The sequence below is a fragment of the Diorhabda sublineata genome, chromosome 3, assembly GCF_026230105.1.
Source record: "Diorhabda sublineata isolate icDioSubl1.1 chromosome 3, icDioSubl1.1, whole genome shotgun sequence".
Classification (NCBI taxonomy): domain Eukaryota; kingdom Metazoa; phylum Arthropoda; class Insecta; order Coleoptera; family Chrysomelidae; genus Diorhabda; species Diorhabda sublineata.
Window position 1 is genome coordinate 8,495,635 of NC_079476.1, and position 16,718 is coordinate 8,512,352.

The 16,718-nt window shown below is 32.1% G+C and overlaps 1 protein-coding gene across 4 annotated transcripts in view; it reads left to right on the top strand.

The window, feature by feature from the left end:
- The first annotated feature begins 8,704 nt into the window (after positions 1–8,704).
- LOC130442153 (protein bric-a-brac 2-like) overlaps positions 8,705–16,718 on the top strand; it is a 73,875-nt gene continuing 65,861 nt past the window's right edge. The window contains exons 1-5 of one of the 4 annotated variants that reach the window (XM_056776236.1): positions 8,705–8,892; positions 8,952–9,351; positions 9,469–9,648; positions 12,049–12,235; positions 14,068–14,199. In XM_056776236.1, coding sequence (XP_056632214.1) covers positions 8,980–9,351; positions 9,469–9,648; positions 12,049–12,235; positions 14,068–14,199 — 871 coding nt within the window. In that variant the 5' untranslated portion in view covers positions 8,705–8,892; positions 8,952–8,979. Of the gene's footprint in view, positions 9,352–9,468; positions 9,649–12,048; positions 12,236–14,067; positions 14,200–16,718 lie in introns of all 4 variants that reach the window. The other 3 variants (XM_056776235.1, XM_056776237.1, XR_008909672.1) reach the window with 3 other exon arrangements.

A 16,718-nucleotide genomic window follows, 5' to 3' on the forward strand; every position in this document is an offset into this window, starting at 1 on the left:
GGAATTTCTCGTTTATTTTTTCGTACGGTGCCAACATATGTGAGTCCTTTTTGTAAGAGAAGATCCACTAGTTCAATCGAAGTGAACCAACTATCTCCAGTGATATTTCTATTTGATCCATACACCGGTTCAGTCAACTTCAAAACATCCTGAGCTGGTACGGATTGTGAAGAATTTCTTTGTATTAGAGGCTTTCCTGTGTATATAAAAGCGTTGTACAAGTAGTGGGTTTTTGCATCACACATGCATTGAACTTTCAGCCATATTTTCCAGGCTTGCTTTTGATAAACATCCTGAACGAGCATCTACCACGAAATTTCACCAACATTTCATCTATACATAAATATTCCGAGAAAGTATAGTTGTTACTGCAGTTTTGGATAAATTTATCAAACATTTCGCTTATCAAAGCCAGTTTGTCAGTGGACTTCCTTTGTTCCCGTGTGCTAAGGTCATCAAATGTGATATTGAAATGAATGAACAAAAATCTGTTCAATCCCATTACGCCACGAAATATGTCTCTACCAGTGTAATCAGATGCACAAAATGATCTAACATCTTCGTGATTTGACTTGAAAATTGCAGTAAGTAAAAGTAATCCAAAATAAGCTCGCAACTCACAACTATCTATGTTTTTGGCATAGTAAGGTCGTATCAGTGGTGAAATATATTTAGCTTCTAGCTTTTGATTAGTATACTGCACTATAAGTTGGATTATATCATCAGTAAGCAATAGTTCCCATGTTTCTATTGGTGACATTTCATTCTTAGAAAGAGCAGGCCCTTTCAAACCCGCGCGCTCTTCGATAATGTTGTGCTGTCTAATACGAGATGAATGTGGAGGAGTTTTGCTCCATTTGAACCGGTTTTTACCGTAAAAACTATTACTGGTTGTATCTTCTGCGGACTCAGCGGTGGAAGACTCATCGCTTTCCTCTATTTCAGACGCTGAATTATGTTCGCTATGTATTGATTCACAGTCACTTATATCACCTACTTCTTCCAAAATGTTCTCGTGTCTCCTATGCCTTTGCTTTCCGAGTCACTAAAATCGTTTATAATTTGCGCAATATGATTTTCGTTTAGTCGGCGATTCATTTTTCATTTATACAACACCAATTCTGAAAAAGAAACAAATAAAAAGATAACCAAAGTGAAAAAAGTAACTACGTTAAATCACGGGTGGGGTCTGCAAGTATCCCCACGTGTACAAAAATGGAACTTACCTTAACAGAAGAGTGACGAACGTCCGCTTGTCGAAAGGCCTCACGGCGCACTGAGATTAGCCGGAAACGCGCGATTGTAAGGTGTCAATTTCAAAAAATACTCATAATAAACAGTGCGTGGGGTCTGCACAGACCCCGCCCGTGACGTTAAAGGTTAAACAACGACAATTTGTAAAATTAAATTAAAAAAATATATACATCCTGTCTATGTCTAATGACACTATTCTAACTATTATGACGATCTAGAATAACCAAGTTCATTACGGTTTACATCTCAGTCCAATATATCTATCCTGAATCTATTTGTCTTCGATGACTCGTACTGGAACCTCAACTTTAGAATCTTGTGCACATTTCAGGAATTTTATTTGTTATTATTTTTTTATTTAATTAACCGTTAAGAATCCATTGATCCTATATACACTTTCGGGTTTTCTTTATTATTTCCGTAACTCCCCGTTTAGGTTTTCCGTTCACGATCTATAAATCCGTATTTTTTATTTATTTCCCGTAACTAAACGTTTGGGTTTTCCGTTAACGACTTGAACTTTGAAATTTTTATTTATCTTTTTCAATTATGTTTTTCGCGATATCTGTTTTTTGTGAGATATTAAGAGTGTACTCTCGTAATTTCTTTTTTTTTACAGGGTTACAGGTTACAAAATTGACAATGGAAGATGCAACATTAATTTATAGGTTATATATCATTATGTTATTTTAAAAATTAATGTTGATTCCTTCATCTATATAATTAATTCTCTGTCTATACATAATCTTTATTTAGCATTATTATAAGGTTCTTTACTTATTAATTTTGCTGAAACAGTGTTCGTGTTGTGTAAAGAATTCTTCAGTTTTACGCGCTACCGTCGTAATTAATTACAGTATATTTTCTTTCATGGTCTCTGTTCTGTTTATCTAAGTTCATAGTTACATTGTGGGCGGCCCAGGAGCCGTTTAGCATATAAGCCTTTAGATAGGCCCGTCGTGCCCCACTTGACGTTACTAAAGGCCGATGGCCGATGGCTATGGTGAGAAGATGGCAATGTCACCATGTCCGGTCACTAGTCGGATATCGCGCCTATTTAGTTGGAGCAGTTGTTTGGTGTGAGACGCACAAGGTCCATCTATATATGCCTTCGCTTTTCTCATGCCAGGTGTCTCTATCTATCTTTGTCGAGCCCCCCGTTGAGTTCGCTGATCCCAGTCTAGCGAGTGAGTTCGCTGATCCCAGTCTAGCGAGTGAGTCCGCCTCGTTGTTGACTTTGTTTTCCGAATAACCGGGCACCCAAACGAGCTGAACTTTGCATTCATCACTCACCAGACTTTGTAGCACACCTTTTCAGACGTTATGGCTTTTATAGCAGCTCTACTGTCTGTTCAGATTGAGATTACTGTGTTCATGTGGCGTCGGTTGAGTATCGCGCGCCCGCATTCCATCACAGTGAATACTTCGGATTGGAAGACGATAGCATGTTCTCCAAGCGAAAAATATTCGCTTATTTTGGCTTGGAGTCACCATTCCACTGCTCCCGCTCAGTGATGTGTTTCCCCAAACACTTATTGATAACGGTCGCTGGCGTTATTTGGTCACTGCCCATCGAAATGATTGGGCGTACACCTGTGACCTGCATCCATATGTTCGCATGTCCAGTTGAACCAGCTTGCAGTTCTTTGTGTTCAACCTGTAGGCTGTCCTCTTATCTTCGAATTGTATCGCTAGATCCAAGGTGGGAAGCACAGTAGGACTTCAACTTAGTAGTAAACAATTCCTAAATATACAATAACTAATTCTTGATTGTTTAAAATGGTTTCTATCAACCTTGTCCTCGCAATCAGTTCAACTCAGTTCATATTAGTTTTTTTGACCTACGACGTTAATAGTCACCACACTTTGACTAAGACTTGTTATATTTGGTTTTGATATGAAGCGTCGATACTCATAGTATGGATCATTTTTCATAAAACCCAGTAATTATATTTTTAAATACTGCACTTGATACTGTTGACTGGTTTACACCTCGTACCTCTATCTCCGTCCATTTTCAATAAAATAATTGTTCTAACCACTTTATCTCTAGTTGAATCCTTGATTGTGGAACGTTTCATAATCAGTATTATGCACAGTATTTAAACACAAATAGAGAAAAATATGGACTGACGGTTAAAAAAATTAGTTGAATGAGTTTTATCAATTTTATTCATTAAAAATGTAAATTAAATCTTATTTATATACGATATTCTTAGACAAAAAAAAAGAACGAAATTGATTATATATGTAATTTGATACTTTTTTGACAGAGTATATTTACCAATTGACAATTGTATATGTATCTAGATTAATAACTGATGCATGCTATTAATGTGTACTATAAATTACTAGCTTAATAAGATTTAGTTCCAATTGTCTGAATTTTTGGTACTTCAAATAGTGATATGTTTTATACATTATACTATATTGAATAATAGGAATATTCATAATTGGACAATTATTACTAATAAACCTAAAAAGTCGCCATAATATGAGTTCATAATTGTAACAATGGGTCCGAAGGAGTATTTTGAAATACCATCAATAAATTCTCGTTAGGTTTTTTTCGGAAACTATGATCCTCGATTAGATAGATCACCTATCAGCTGATTGTGGATCCTAACCCAAACTGAGATTTTAATCACAATTTTTAGTGGAAATTTCAAATTTAAAACTTGATCTACTGAACTTTTTTTGTGCGTTAATTTTTCCATGATAGTCATTCAATTATATAATAGATTCTCCTTTTATGAACCAAAAAATCCAATTAGGCTATTTTCTATTATAACAATCTGATCATGAAGATCAATAAACAATTTTTCTAACCTAATTTAGCTAACGTAAAAATTCTTAAATGCTGAGGTCCTAGTGGTGGTCACATGAGGTCATTAGTATACTTTAATATGCAATAATTTTAGCATCACTACCTTTTACGAGTTATTCGCACTTTCAACTAACACAATCATTAAAACTAGTTCAATAGCTCAAACGGCTTGATCCTATTAATCCTTCTTATAAATTGGCATTGTCGAGGAGATTCCCATGTTGTAGTATCCGTTGTTCATGGTTACTAGTGAATTTGGCTACGATCTGGTCAACAGTCTCTACATCGAGGTCCCCATGGAGATCACTGTTACAGTAATACCCAGCAACGGTCCTTCTTGATTCGGAGGGCCGTTGGTTCATGGAGGAGGACGAAACCGCATACCACTGTGAGTGCTCTGCACTCTTAAGAGCCCGGCTTAAACTCATGGGCAAGCCTCACAACTTGCCTAATGACATTAAAAGGTTCAAGCCAAACCGCTTGATCGGCTTCTCAAAGGACATGTCATTCATAATTCTCTTTTCATTCTTAATTGTTAAAATTATAATGGCATTCCGCTGAATAGGATATGGTTTCAGCAAGATAGAGCACCACTATATTACAAACACAATGTCCGACAGTACGCCGGAATTGATAGAAAGGGTAGATTTTTTTCTATAGGGACATCTGAAGGGCGTTGTGTACTAAACCTTCTAACTATTTAAAAGAACAAATAAAGCTAGAGATTAGATCGATAATGCTTGATATGTTAAATAAGATTAAAAGACTTTTTCTGAAATTTAGAATGTTGCCAAGACGGTCGCGGTGAACATTTTGAACATCTACTCGATTTTCGTTCATAGTTCTTTCTAGTGTGCACAAATGTTTGGTTTTTGATTTATTTCAGCCAATTTCTATAATCATATGATTTTATTTCTCAATTGTTCCAATAAATTTTGAAACTATAACAATTTTGAATAGACAATGAGGGGACCTTTCTAATGGTATATCGCAAGCCCATGTTTCCCATTTAAAAAAAGCAGGGGTTGTATCTGTAATTCGAAGGTGCTTGAAGGTAGTGATGCCATTCTCAAGTTGAAGAATGAAAATTTAGATTTAAATTTGACGTGTTCTGAGATTTTTCATATGCACTGTATACAGAAAGATCTTTTCCTCGAAAACTCAATAATATACGCAATTGGAAATCTAAATCTTACGAGCTAATATGGCGATCCTAGATTAATTACTGTCATGTAATACACGTATGTAATTTGATAAATTTGCTCATTAATTGTAAAACAAATTATACAAGTAAGGTGCCATTTTATAATAAAATCTAGTCAATTTTATATTGCCGAATATATTATAAAATTTTAATTTCAAGTGTTTTTGTTTTTACAGTCTTTTACACAGTAACTATTCACTAATCACCAACATTTACACACTAAACTATTCACTAACACTTATCACTAAATTATTCACCTAATTTAATAAAATCCACCGTTTGTTTACTTCCTACTATTCCGAAGTAATTTATTCAATACTATATTCCTGAAAATCTAATTTGCTGTGAACAAACGAAAAATCCTTCTTAGAGATTGTTCCTATAAAAGCGGTCGCCACATAATGTAAACAGGTCACAAAAAATACACATTCACCAAACTTTAGCTTCCATCAACATAATGGGACAGGACCATTTTCACGGTCTATATCATCAGTCGAGTTCGTAACACATGATTTTATAAATTGACAACTTACTATGTTTATAATCTTTATCAAATTTATTTGCGATTTCAGTTTTGAAAATTTTGCTTAAATACCAGTGCTCTGGAGATTACGATTGTTGTTTGAAAAGTTTACAATCTGAAGATATAAACACTTGTGGGCGATTGTGTCATTCCTCAAATCCTCAAGAAGATAAAACAATAAGAGTAGAGTATCACGATAAGATAAAGGAATAAATTGCAGAAAAGCGACCGCATGTAAAGAAAAAAAAGTGCTTTCCCTTCATGTCAGCGCACTTTCTCATACCTGGTTGATCATCATGGCTAAAATTCATAAATTACACTCCGAATTAGTCAATTATATACGGTATTTCTCAGATCTGGACCCCAGCGACTTTTTCCTGTTTTCTAACTTTTAAGTTTCACTCACAGGAGAAAAATTTCCATCAGATGAGCACGTTATGTGTGTAAAGTATGACCCTTTTCTTTGCACAGCGTGTCAATATAATAAATTGTCTGTAACAACAGTACAGCTCGACCAATGTAGCTTGAGACTTCAAATGCGCAGTCAGAGAAGAAAGACAGCAAACCAAAAATAATGATAACGATATTATGCGTGCGAGCTGGCTGATACGGAGAGCGGGGAGACCAAGAGCGACGTCACATTGGTACTTTTGTAACAAGGAGGACTGATTTGAAGACAAACACTCTGTGAATTTATAACAAACATTAGGTATTAAAAATCAAAATATCGACGAAAGCTAAATACGTGTGGTTCGGTGCGAAACAAATTGTTTTTTGGGGATGGAGTCGCCAAGGAATATAAATGTGCATTTTACTTGAATATAAATCCGCGCTTTATATATCAGGTTACATCTTGTAATTGTCTTGAAAGCTGAATAGCCTGCAGGTTAAAAAATCCTAAATAGAAGTCACTAAGTATTTCTAATAATAATTTGTTTAAATCTTTAATTAATTTGAACTAAAGCTCAATAATATTAATTTGTGGCGCGTATCGCTAACACAGTAGCTTTGTCAAACGAGTGATGGTATAATGAAATATTTTTAATTTATACAGTGCATAAATACGGGATTAGAAGATATTGACAAAAGTATTACTAATTGTTTATATGGAAATAAAATGCAGAAAGTGTCTTAATACGGAATTCTACCAAAATTAACAAAAGTATGAACAATTTTACCAGGAAATTAAATCTCATAGAAGTCCTTGAGATAAATAAAAGCAAATATTCTTACTTACTAGTTCCCGACTCTGACCACACAAAACTTTATTTTTTAATTTACTTCTAAACTCCATGTTGATTCAAATGTATAAGAGTACAACAAAAAGAATAATTTCACACCGAAATTTTTGCTACGGCACTGGAATAGGCACAAAATGAGCTCTCGACATATTCCGACCCGCATGAGCATCGCGCATCCAAAACTTAAGTCTCAAGCTACACTGGTCGAGTTATAAGCATTTGTTTGTTTGTTGGGCCGTTTTACGATCGCTGACAGGAATAGGAATATTCTCTTCAAGCATAAATCCTAAAATTTAAGCTTTGTTACTACTATTATTTGGAGTTGCCGCGAATGGTAGGATGCGTTATCCATAACGATTACTGACTGTTAATTAAAAACTGTTCATTAAACCACTTTTCAAATAATTCTGCTGTCATATCTTCATGATATTCAGCTGCAACGTTTTTAATTTTATTAGCATATATTAATGAAGTATTAAGCACGAAACCGTCTTCGCTTCCAGCGTGTACTATTATAATGCGCTTCCCTTTGGAACCCATGACCCATTCAAACAGCAATTTTTACTATTGTCAACTCAACCGAAATTCACTACATCGCGAGTGTCAAATCATGTTTCATCTAGATAAATTATGCCATCGGACGATCCTTGAAACTAGGGTACCTAACCATAAATTAATTCAATTTTTTGTGTTTAAATTCTAGCTTTAAATTAACTGGTATAATTATAGTCTGGATAATTTCCTATCATTTGCTGTATTACTTCTAATGTCGCAACCCTCTTATTGCATTATCAGATTTCTGAATATTTTCCTTTTTTAAACATTCGAATATATTTAAAATAATTTGCTGTGTTTGTTTATCTAAATCTTTATTATTAAATTTATACTTGTCTTTATTCTCACTACACTGTGAAATTTAATCGTCTTCATTCGCCCATGGTCTAAAGAACGCCATATTTCTATTTATCTAATGAAATTTATGAATTAAATAATTCAGTTCGGACAAAAGAAACGCATTTATCCATCCATCATCAAATCCACGTGGACTGACGGTTTGTTAAATGTTTACCGAATTTTATACGAGGACTTAATATTATTTTTCATTTCATAATTTGGTATGAGTGCCGTGCGTATTTATAAAATATTGATTTTTCCTCGCATAACTGTCTTCAGCAATTAATATTGGAAAAACTATATACTTCCGGTAGGTAAATTGGGTATCAGTTACCCATTTTTTGTAATTATCAAAATTCATATTATATTGAAAATTGACTGCGCAAGAACTTCATTTTCCCCTTCGTTGTCTTATTAAAACTCTTTCAACGACAGACTTTTGTCGAAAGTGTTTTTAATTGAAACTAAATTAAGAAATGCAGTAATAACGTCTACCTCTCTTTTATTTATTAATGAAGTCATGTGTATAGTCTATACGGATAAAATTTATCTTTTCCATTTTCAATGATTTCAAAGTGTATTTATTACTATTGAATCCTTATGTAAATTAATTCCATGAAACTTTTTATATTTAAACGTACAAAATTATATCAATTAAAAAGTTCAAATTTAACACGTTACTGCCATCTTTGTGTTACTGGATAAAGTACTATGACATTTGTATGTAAACGTTACAGGTCGCTATTTTTCATTTGACATTTATATGATGGTTTGAAACTTGACTAAAAAAAACCTGTATGTGCGGACTGCGGCGAGGCTCATAATTTAGTGACCACACAAAAAATATCCACAATTTTACTAATCTGGGTAGAACCAATTCTAGAAATCACAAAGAAATGATATTTCGGTTTTTTATCAACTATTTATAACCGTAACACGAACAAAAACAGTATGTACTATCGATAAACGGAACTTTTTAAATCGTGACTATTGTTGTAACTTTTTCAGTTAGCTTTGAATACCTACTCAAAGCGAAATGGAAGGCGAACAATTTTCTCTTTGTTGGAATAATTTCCACGCTAATTTGAGTTCAGGCTTTCACACTTTATTTAAAGATGAAGATCTTGTGGATGTGACTCTAGCTGCAGAGGGAAAGTTCTTGAAGGCACATAAAACAGTGTTATCAGTTTGTAGTCCATTTTTTAAAGACTTATTTAGAGTAAATCCGTGTAAACATCCTATAGTCATACTGCCTGATGTAAATTATAATGCCCTTTGCAGCCTCCTACAGTTTATGTATCAAGGTGAAGTTAGTGTTAGCCAGGAAGAGATTCCAACTTTTATGAGAGTTGCTGAAATGTTGAAAGTTAAAGGATTAACAGATAACAATCCGGCAGCAGCTACTTCGGTAAGTATTTCAACTATTGAACAACAAATTAAATTGAACAGAATATATGTGAGACGATTGAAAAGAATTTTTTTTGGCAGTTATAACAATTATAATATTCAAACTATTATGTTAAAGGAGACAAATGGTTACACGAACAGTAACAGAAATAATTTTGGATATCAAGATCAAAGACAAAACATTATGAAGAGACCTAGACCAGTAAAAAAGATTATTAGACCAATTCAACAGTTAAGGCCTATAGAAAGTCCAAAATTAACAAAGTCTTCATCACCTCACCAACCTCAAGTACCACAGGTAATATGATTTCTAGTTCTAAATATATTTTTTTCAATATTTTCAATGTATTGCTTAAGGAAAATTACGAGTATCAAAAAAATAGAGGCCTCAGTATCTCTTTATTCTCTTTGCAAATATTATTTTATTTCCGAGTTTTTGTGACATAATTTATAGACTTTGAGGAAATCCATTTCAATATTTTGGCTTGATTTGAACTTATTCCTTCTTATGTAGCTTAGGAATTAAAAACCTAATGAAATTTGTTTTCTAATTCTGTAATTGGAAAAAATATTCCCTTGGAAATATCTAGCAATTTCTTAATGTGATGATTTTAAAATAATATTAGTGTAGAAAAATTTTCACTTTCCATGAGTACACTTTGTGCACATGTTGCATACATTATTTTTCCTACAGCCCTATACAACAAAATGAAATTTAAATGGAAATTTGGGATATTTTAATTAAGCCGTTGGTAAATTACAATTAACCAACGCATAACATAACATAACGAGATTAAGAAAAACCAACAACTAAATGGTATATTTTTGTTTCACTTTGCAATATGAATATTGAAAACGCATTTGTGGGTTGACTTATGTGAATTTTTGATTCAGTTACCCTTGTGTCTGTTTTATTACCAGATAAAGATTCATTTAAGTGGTGACTATTTGTAACAGTCAAATTGGTCTTTTGACTCTTATATGATGAAGAAGGTTGATTCAAAAAATTGTTATATGTTAATGAAACTTCAAGTGTCTAGTCCCAAATAATGGACACTTGGAATCACTTAACTATATGATTCTAATGGTTCCCATCAGAAGTGGTAAGATAATTCAACACACAAGAGGTTTTATCTCTGTCTGGGTTACATTCGTGCAGTGTTGCCTAATTTCAAATTGGAAATCATTATGTCAGAACAATTAATTCATTGTAAAATTCGTGAAGCACAATTTATGTTTGTGTTGAGAGAATTGCTCCAATACCCTTTGGCAACAGAAGTGGATATCTATCCTCCATGTTGTTTTAATTGGGGAATGTCTCCACTCGAATCAAATAGAAGAGATTTCAAAATATGTCAAAACATATGTTCTATATATTCTTCTGGATGCGGTAAAATTAAATATTGCGGCGCTATTAACTGTGGAGTTTTCGAAGAAAGTGTTTATACTAACAACTTGTTTTGTATATTTTTCATTTCTATATGATAGGAAGAAGTGGTTGCTGGTTGTGATTCTCAGTTTCAGATTAGCATATTTTTTACATAAATGTATTAAATTCATGTTTGCACTGGTTTTTCCAATAACTGTAAAACACCGATTGTATGCGTTCTTGAATCTGGAATTGTGATGAGTAGAAACTGCCCCTTATTTTCAATGTCATCAAATTTTATTTTATACAACTCTTCTCTTAGACAACCACCATCTATTCCCAGTATTAATGTAATCTACGAATTAATAAAAAAAAGTAACAAAAACTAATTAAATATTTGAAACTTTTACTTTAAACATTATATATTTGACAACTGGAGCATTCAATAAAATCTTGTTTATTTCCTCTTGAGAATGAATTAAATTTTGTAGGTTTGTACTTAACTGATTTCGGTTTCAGAAATGCTATTAATTTCGCATATTTACTTACTTCATTATCATTTATAATTAAGGTTGCTTTTAGTTTAGATTAGCTATAACAGAATGTAGAGGACTTGATTTTTTAGACTTTTCTTCAAACTAAGTTAAAAGCACGCGTTCTGTAAAGCTGTGAATATGATTCTGCTTCCGCCATTTAATAAAAGTGTTATATTCTTTTAGATAGTTTTCTTTGGATTTTTTCGGCAACAAATTTAATGTTGCCACATTTGCCATTTCTATGATATCTTCAGAGGTATATATCTTAAACTCTGAATCTCCACTTTCCATCTTTACAATAATAGTAATAGAAAGTCACTACTAAATGAAAACAAGTCGAATTACTGACTGATCAACTGTAAAAAGCGTGAAATAAAGTTATCATTATGGCACTTTTTTTCACTCTAACCTTAAATAACCGCTTCAATTGCTACAAATCGGTGAAATATAAGGTACTTTAAAGATGAGGCGCAGAAAAATTTGTTTTCCATGCTATATTTGTAGTTGTTGAAAACTACCCCATCTTCTGTTGATAGTGCCCCATAGATGGGATACATTTCAACACAGTACAAGCTTTATTAGAAATGTAAGACTCAACCCTCTGAAATTTATTAATAGTTTTGAAAAAAATTTAGAAGCTTTTTGAAATGAAGGTTTAGTTACAAGTACTTGAAAATTTAATTTTTAAATAATAATAGTTTAGTAAAAAATATAAAGGTGGAATCTGTTGGAACATGCCACCCTCTCACCTACCCTCTTTTAAATGTTGTGTAAATAAGAATAATTCTTTTAGTCCCATTCACCATCTACTGTGAATCCTCCTGCAAAAAAGCCATTATTAGAAAATGATCATCCACAAGTACCAAGCTCAACGACTACCCAACAAACTCAGTTAAGATCAGAAGACTATCAAGAACCTCTTATTAAGCCAAAACTGGAGCCGATTGATCATCATGATGAAGAAAATACATCCCATTCAGGTAAATATTAAATGTTATGACTGATATTAGACAAAACCTCATTATCAAAATATATAATAACCAGAAAATATGGGTGAACAGGAATTTATGTTTGCCTTCGAAATATCTGTGATTTAGTTAGTGATTTCATATTTGATGTGAAGAATAAAAATTTTTGATAATATATATTGTAGGGAATATTTGCGAAAATAAGTTCGCCCAAAAATGAAGTGAAATATTATTCTTGGTATTCTAGAAGTGTGTAGAAATAACGAGACAAATAGGCAGACAAATATAAGACGAGGCGATCAGAACGAGCAGTCGATTGAAAACTAGTCAATTTGGTTTATTAAATAATTTGTCGTTGCATTCAAATCTTAATTTAAGAGTATTTAAATTTGTAGTGCAACAATCCAGTGGTCGAAACGTTGAATTTAAAATTCCGTAACAGTAGTTGGAATAATGTAACAATAGATAAGGTGAATAATCTAAAATTATAACTACAATTGATATCATAACGATCACCTTGTAAAAGTTTACTAAATATTTTGAAAAAATTTATCATTAAATGAAATGTGTTCATTAACAATTTCCTCATCACTCAATATTGTTATTTTGGAATGTAAACTTACTAAAGATATAATAGGTAACTTTGCAGTAGAAAAAACAAAGAACAACGTCAACACTTCTAGAATGAGACAACGAATCTTAGAGATTTGAGACAAAATTTAGAAACTTGTTAATAGTTAATGTATATGCATTAACAAACCAACAAAACAATGAAAGAATCTTAAGAACAACTTCACTATTATGCAAATTGAAGAGAACCTACCAGAGAGATGTCAAAACTATTATGTGATATTGGAGTGCCAAAGTAGGGAAAAATAATTAGGGAAAAGAACAGGTGATGGGTATCTATGGTATCAGTGAAAAAAATGGCATTGGTTCACAACTGACAGGCTTTTGTTCAGAATGATGAATGATGAATTAGTTATTGTCTAAGATCCCACTGGTTGATACTGCAGGTGTGTCTGTTTTTTTGAAATTAATTTAAAAGGAATTTGAGAATCAAATTAATTTTTGCTTTGCTCAAATTCTTCAAAACACCAAAAAATATTCCAAACCGCTTAATCAAAAAACGGTGTATTGTCAGAATCAAATACTATTTTTGGACAAATAAATCATAACCAATTTACAATTAATCATTAAATGATTAGATATAATATATAATATAAATAACAATCAAAATATTTCAAGAACTAATAATTACAGATGTAGGGAAATGCTTCATAAAAAAATAAGTATCTTGGTAGTACTTTTTGATACCCACATAAAATATTTATTTGAAAAAACCGAGAAAATACTGTATTATATTAGTATTTTGATTCACCCTGTATTAGATTCAACAAATATTAACGAAATAGATAATTTTTCAAAATTTTTACTACTATTTCAACAAATCTTCATTCTTGAATTTCTCTTACATTGTACAGTGCATTGAGCTTTTTATGATTTGTGAAAAATTGGTTATAACTTTTTAAATACCATGTAGAACACATTACAACTGTATATTATTGTGATATGGAAGTCAAGCTGATACCAAATTTGCGATAAAATATAGGGTGTTTCATTTTTAAAAAGGTAACTTTTGATATGGCAAAGCATTCTGGATTTTATATATATATTTTTAACTGTGAATTGTAAATAATTTTCAAATGTGATATCTGAAAGAACAAGGCGGTACTGAACTTTATCACACTAATCAATCACCCTGTATATGTTCGATAAATTTTATAATACCAAATTTAATAAAAGTAGACTATTATTGTATATAATAAATTTCTAATCTTTAGGTGAAGATCCTAATATGGAATTATCTAATACTGCAGAAAACTCTCAAGGGGAACCTTCACCTTCTCATAGTTTGGCATCTTGGCCTCCTTTTGATATGCCACCACCGCCTTCTCAAGACTCATCTTCTCCTGGTAAGTTTTTTTTGCATTATATCAATATTAGCTTATTTGAAATTAGCTTAGATTTCGTTTTAGTTATTATTTCTATTTTCTGGCTTATAGTGGGATAGGAACTTTCTAACTTTTTATAATAATTTTATTAGTACATTATGTATAGAAAACTGGAATATTACTAGTATTGAAATAACTTTAATATATTTCTGATATTGGCACATGTAAAGCCTTTTATATGAATTTTAATCTATGCTTATCTTTTGAAAGTTTATGCCCAATATAATATTTGAAAATTATACATTTGAATTAATAATCATAATAAAATTAAATATGTAAACAATTGACCAATAACAGAAACATCCTAAAATTACAACAATTTTTTTATTAATTCTTCATTAGTAAGAAAACCCAAATATGCGAATGAAAACCTCAAAATAAGCGTATAAATATGCAATTCAATTAGTTCAAATATGCAGAAAAATGTTAAAAATATGCAAAAAAAATCTTATACATCAATTGATTCATTCAGTTTATAGTAAACAGACATTTTAATTTTTTTTACATAGGTTCTTAACTTAATCTAAATATGCACAAAGCAAATTGCTGTTAGTTATAAAAACAGTAAATTTTTATTTATAAATGGTTAATTAAAAAATGTTATCTGAATATACAAATTTATAAATGGAAAAATTTCTTTCCGCATCAACTGATGTAATAGGGACATTTTTATAATTGCTGATTATTGCAGGTTCCAAATAAATTTATCAGTAAATTGTAGATCATTCGGGGAGTTGTTTTGGTTTTACTGTACATATACCTACAAAATATTTTGTACTAGACTCTAAATATCATTGTTCTGCTTCCAAAACGCGTAGATTTCTCCCAAATGAGGGTATTTTCATGGGGTTTTCATGTCCCACCTCACGTGTTAGTCTACTTCGAGGTACATAAATCTTTTAGACAAATGGGCATGACATTCACATAGTATATGCTCTGCCATATCTATCATTTGCTCGCAATAACTGCAGCTCTCGTCCTTGGTCATGCCTATCATCTTAAGGTGCAGTGACCTGTCAGAAAATCGATCACCAGTTTAATGTCGTTTCTGGTCATTACGAGAAGTTCTTCAGAATTCTTAGCTGTTATGGAGATGAATCTTTTGAATTAACTTAGGCTTGAAGTGTTTCCTCAGTAAGACTCCATCTGATTCTTTAGCCACCAGTTCAGTTCATTATTGATGTGGCATCCCATGAGGTTTTGGTCCTAGTTGTCCCTACTAGCAAATTAGGGTTACTTTGTTTCTGTTAATACATAAGCTTGGACGTGCACTCAATAGCTTTCAGGACCTTCAAAGCCACTTTACTATCTGAGAGAAAGTGAATATGCTTTTTAGAGATGTTTCTATCCAAACACTCCAGGGCATGTTTGTTTATTCCTACCAATTCTACCTGAAACTGGTGAGTGATTTTCCCAGTAGTTTGAAGATCCAGCATTTTGGTTCACAAGTGTGCAAGCAGTTGGAATATCTTTGTCCATTATGCTGTGCATTTTTTTAAACGCATTCTTTATGCTTTTTGGTGATAACTGTACACTAGAATTAGAGTTTTTAATAATATATTGTGATTTGATCAAATTTTGGCCAAATTTCTGTCAGTGTGTCTGTCTACTGGTAATATTTTCCTTAAAATTTGTGTGCAGAACTTTTCCGAAGAGTTTTACATTAATTTATAGTTGTCTTCTTGTGCCAGATATACAGGAAGTGAATTCCAACTTTTTAAATAGTTTTTTTATTGCATTTTTTCAATATATGGCGAATTTTAATATAACTTCATTCCAAACACCATCTAAAATGTTTCATCTCGTCATGTTAAAAAACCTACCTGGTAACGTTCGAAGTTTCCCAAATCTTTTAATATACCTTAATAAATTATAGGAGAATCTAAGAAATTGAATCCGAATTCGAATCTCAAAAATTTTGTATTTTTGCTAACGTAAAAATTGAGGGTGTTCCAACAAGATGATCCACTAAAATTTTAGTGAGGTTATTTGAGATACATACTTTGTATGTATTGTTAACCAAACTTGTATGAAAATTACTTGAAAGTCTAAGATCTAACCTAACCAATTGCTTTTCTCTTTATTATGACAAAGTGCCTCGCGCCTGCGTGTTTGATTCGCGAGTTGTTCACTTTTAAAATTCTATCACACTGTTCACATTCTCCTTAACCAACAGATTTATTACCATGAGACTTATGCTTATCTCAATAAATGAGAGTATGAGACATACTAGTTGAAATAAATGTAGAATACGTAATTGCTGCTAAAAAAATTCATTCACTATATTTTTGACCACAACCCGTTTGTTAACGAAATTTTTTCTCTTGTCATTCAATCATTAAGAGGGAGAGGAACCATCCTGGGGGTAGCAGAAATATTTTTGTTATGCTTTTTGGGTATAAAATAATTAAAATGTCGATTGTAAACTATCTTTTCTCAATTTTTTTTGTTCTTTTCAGTTATATTATAGCCACATGTTT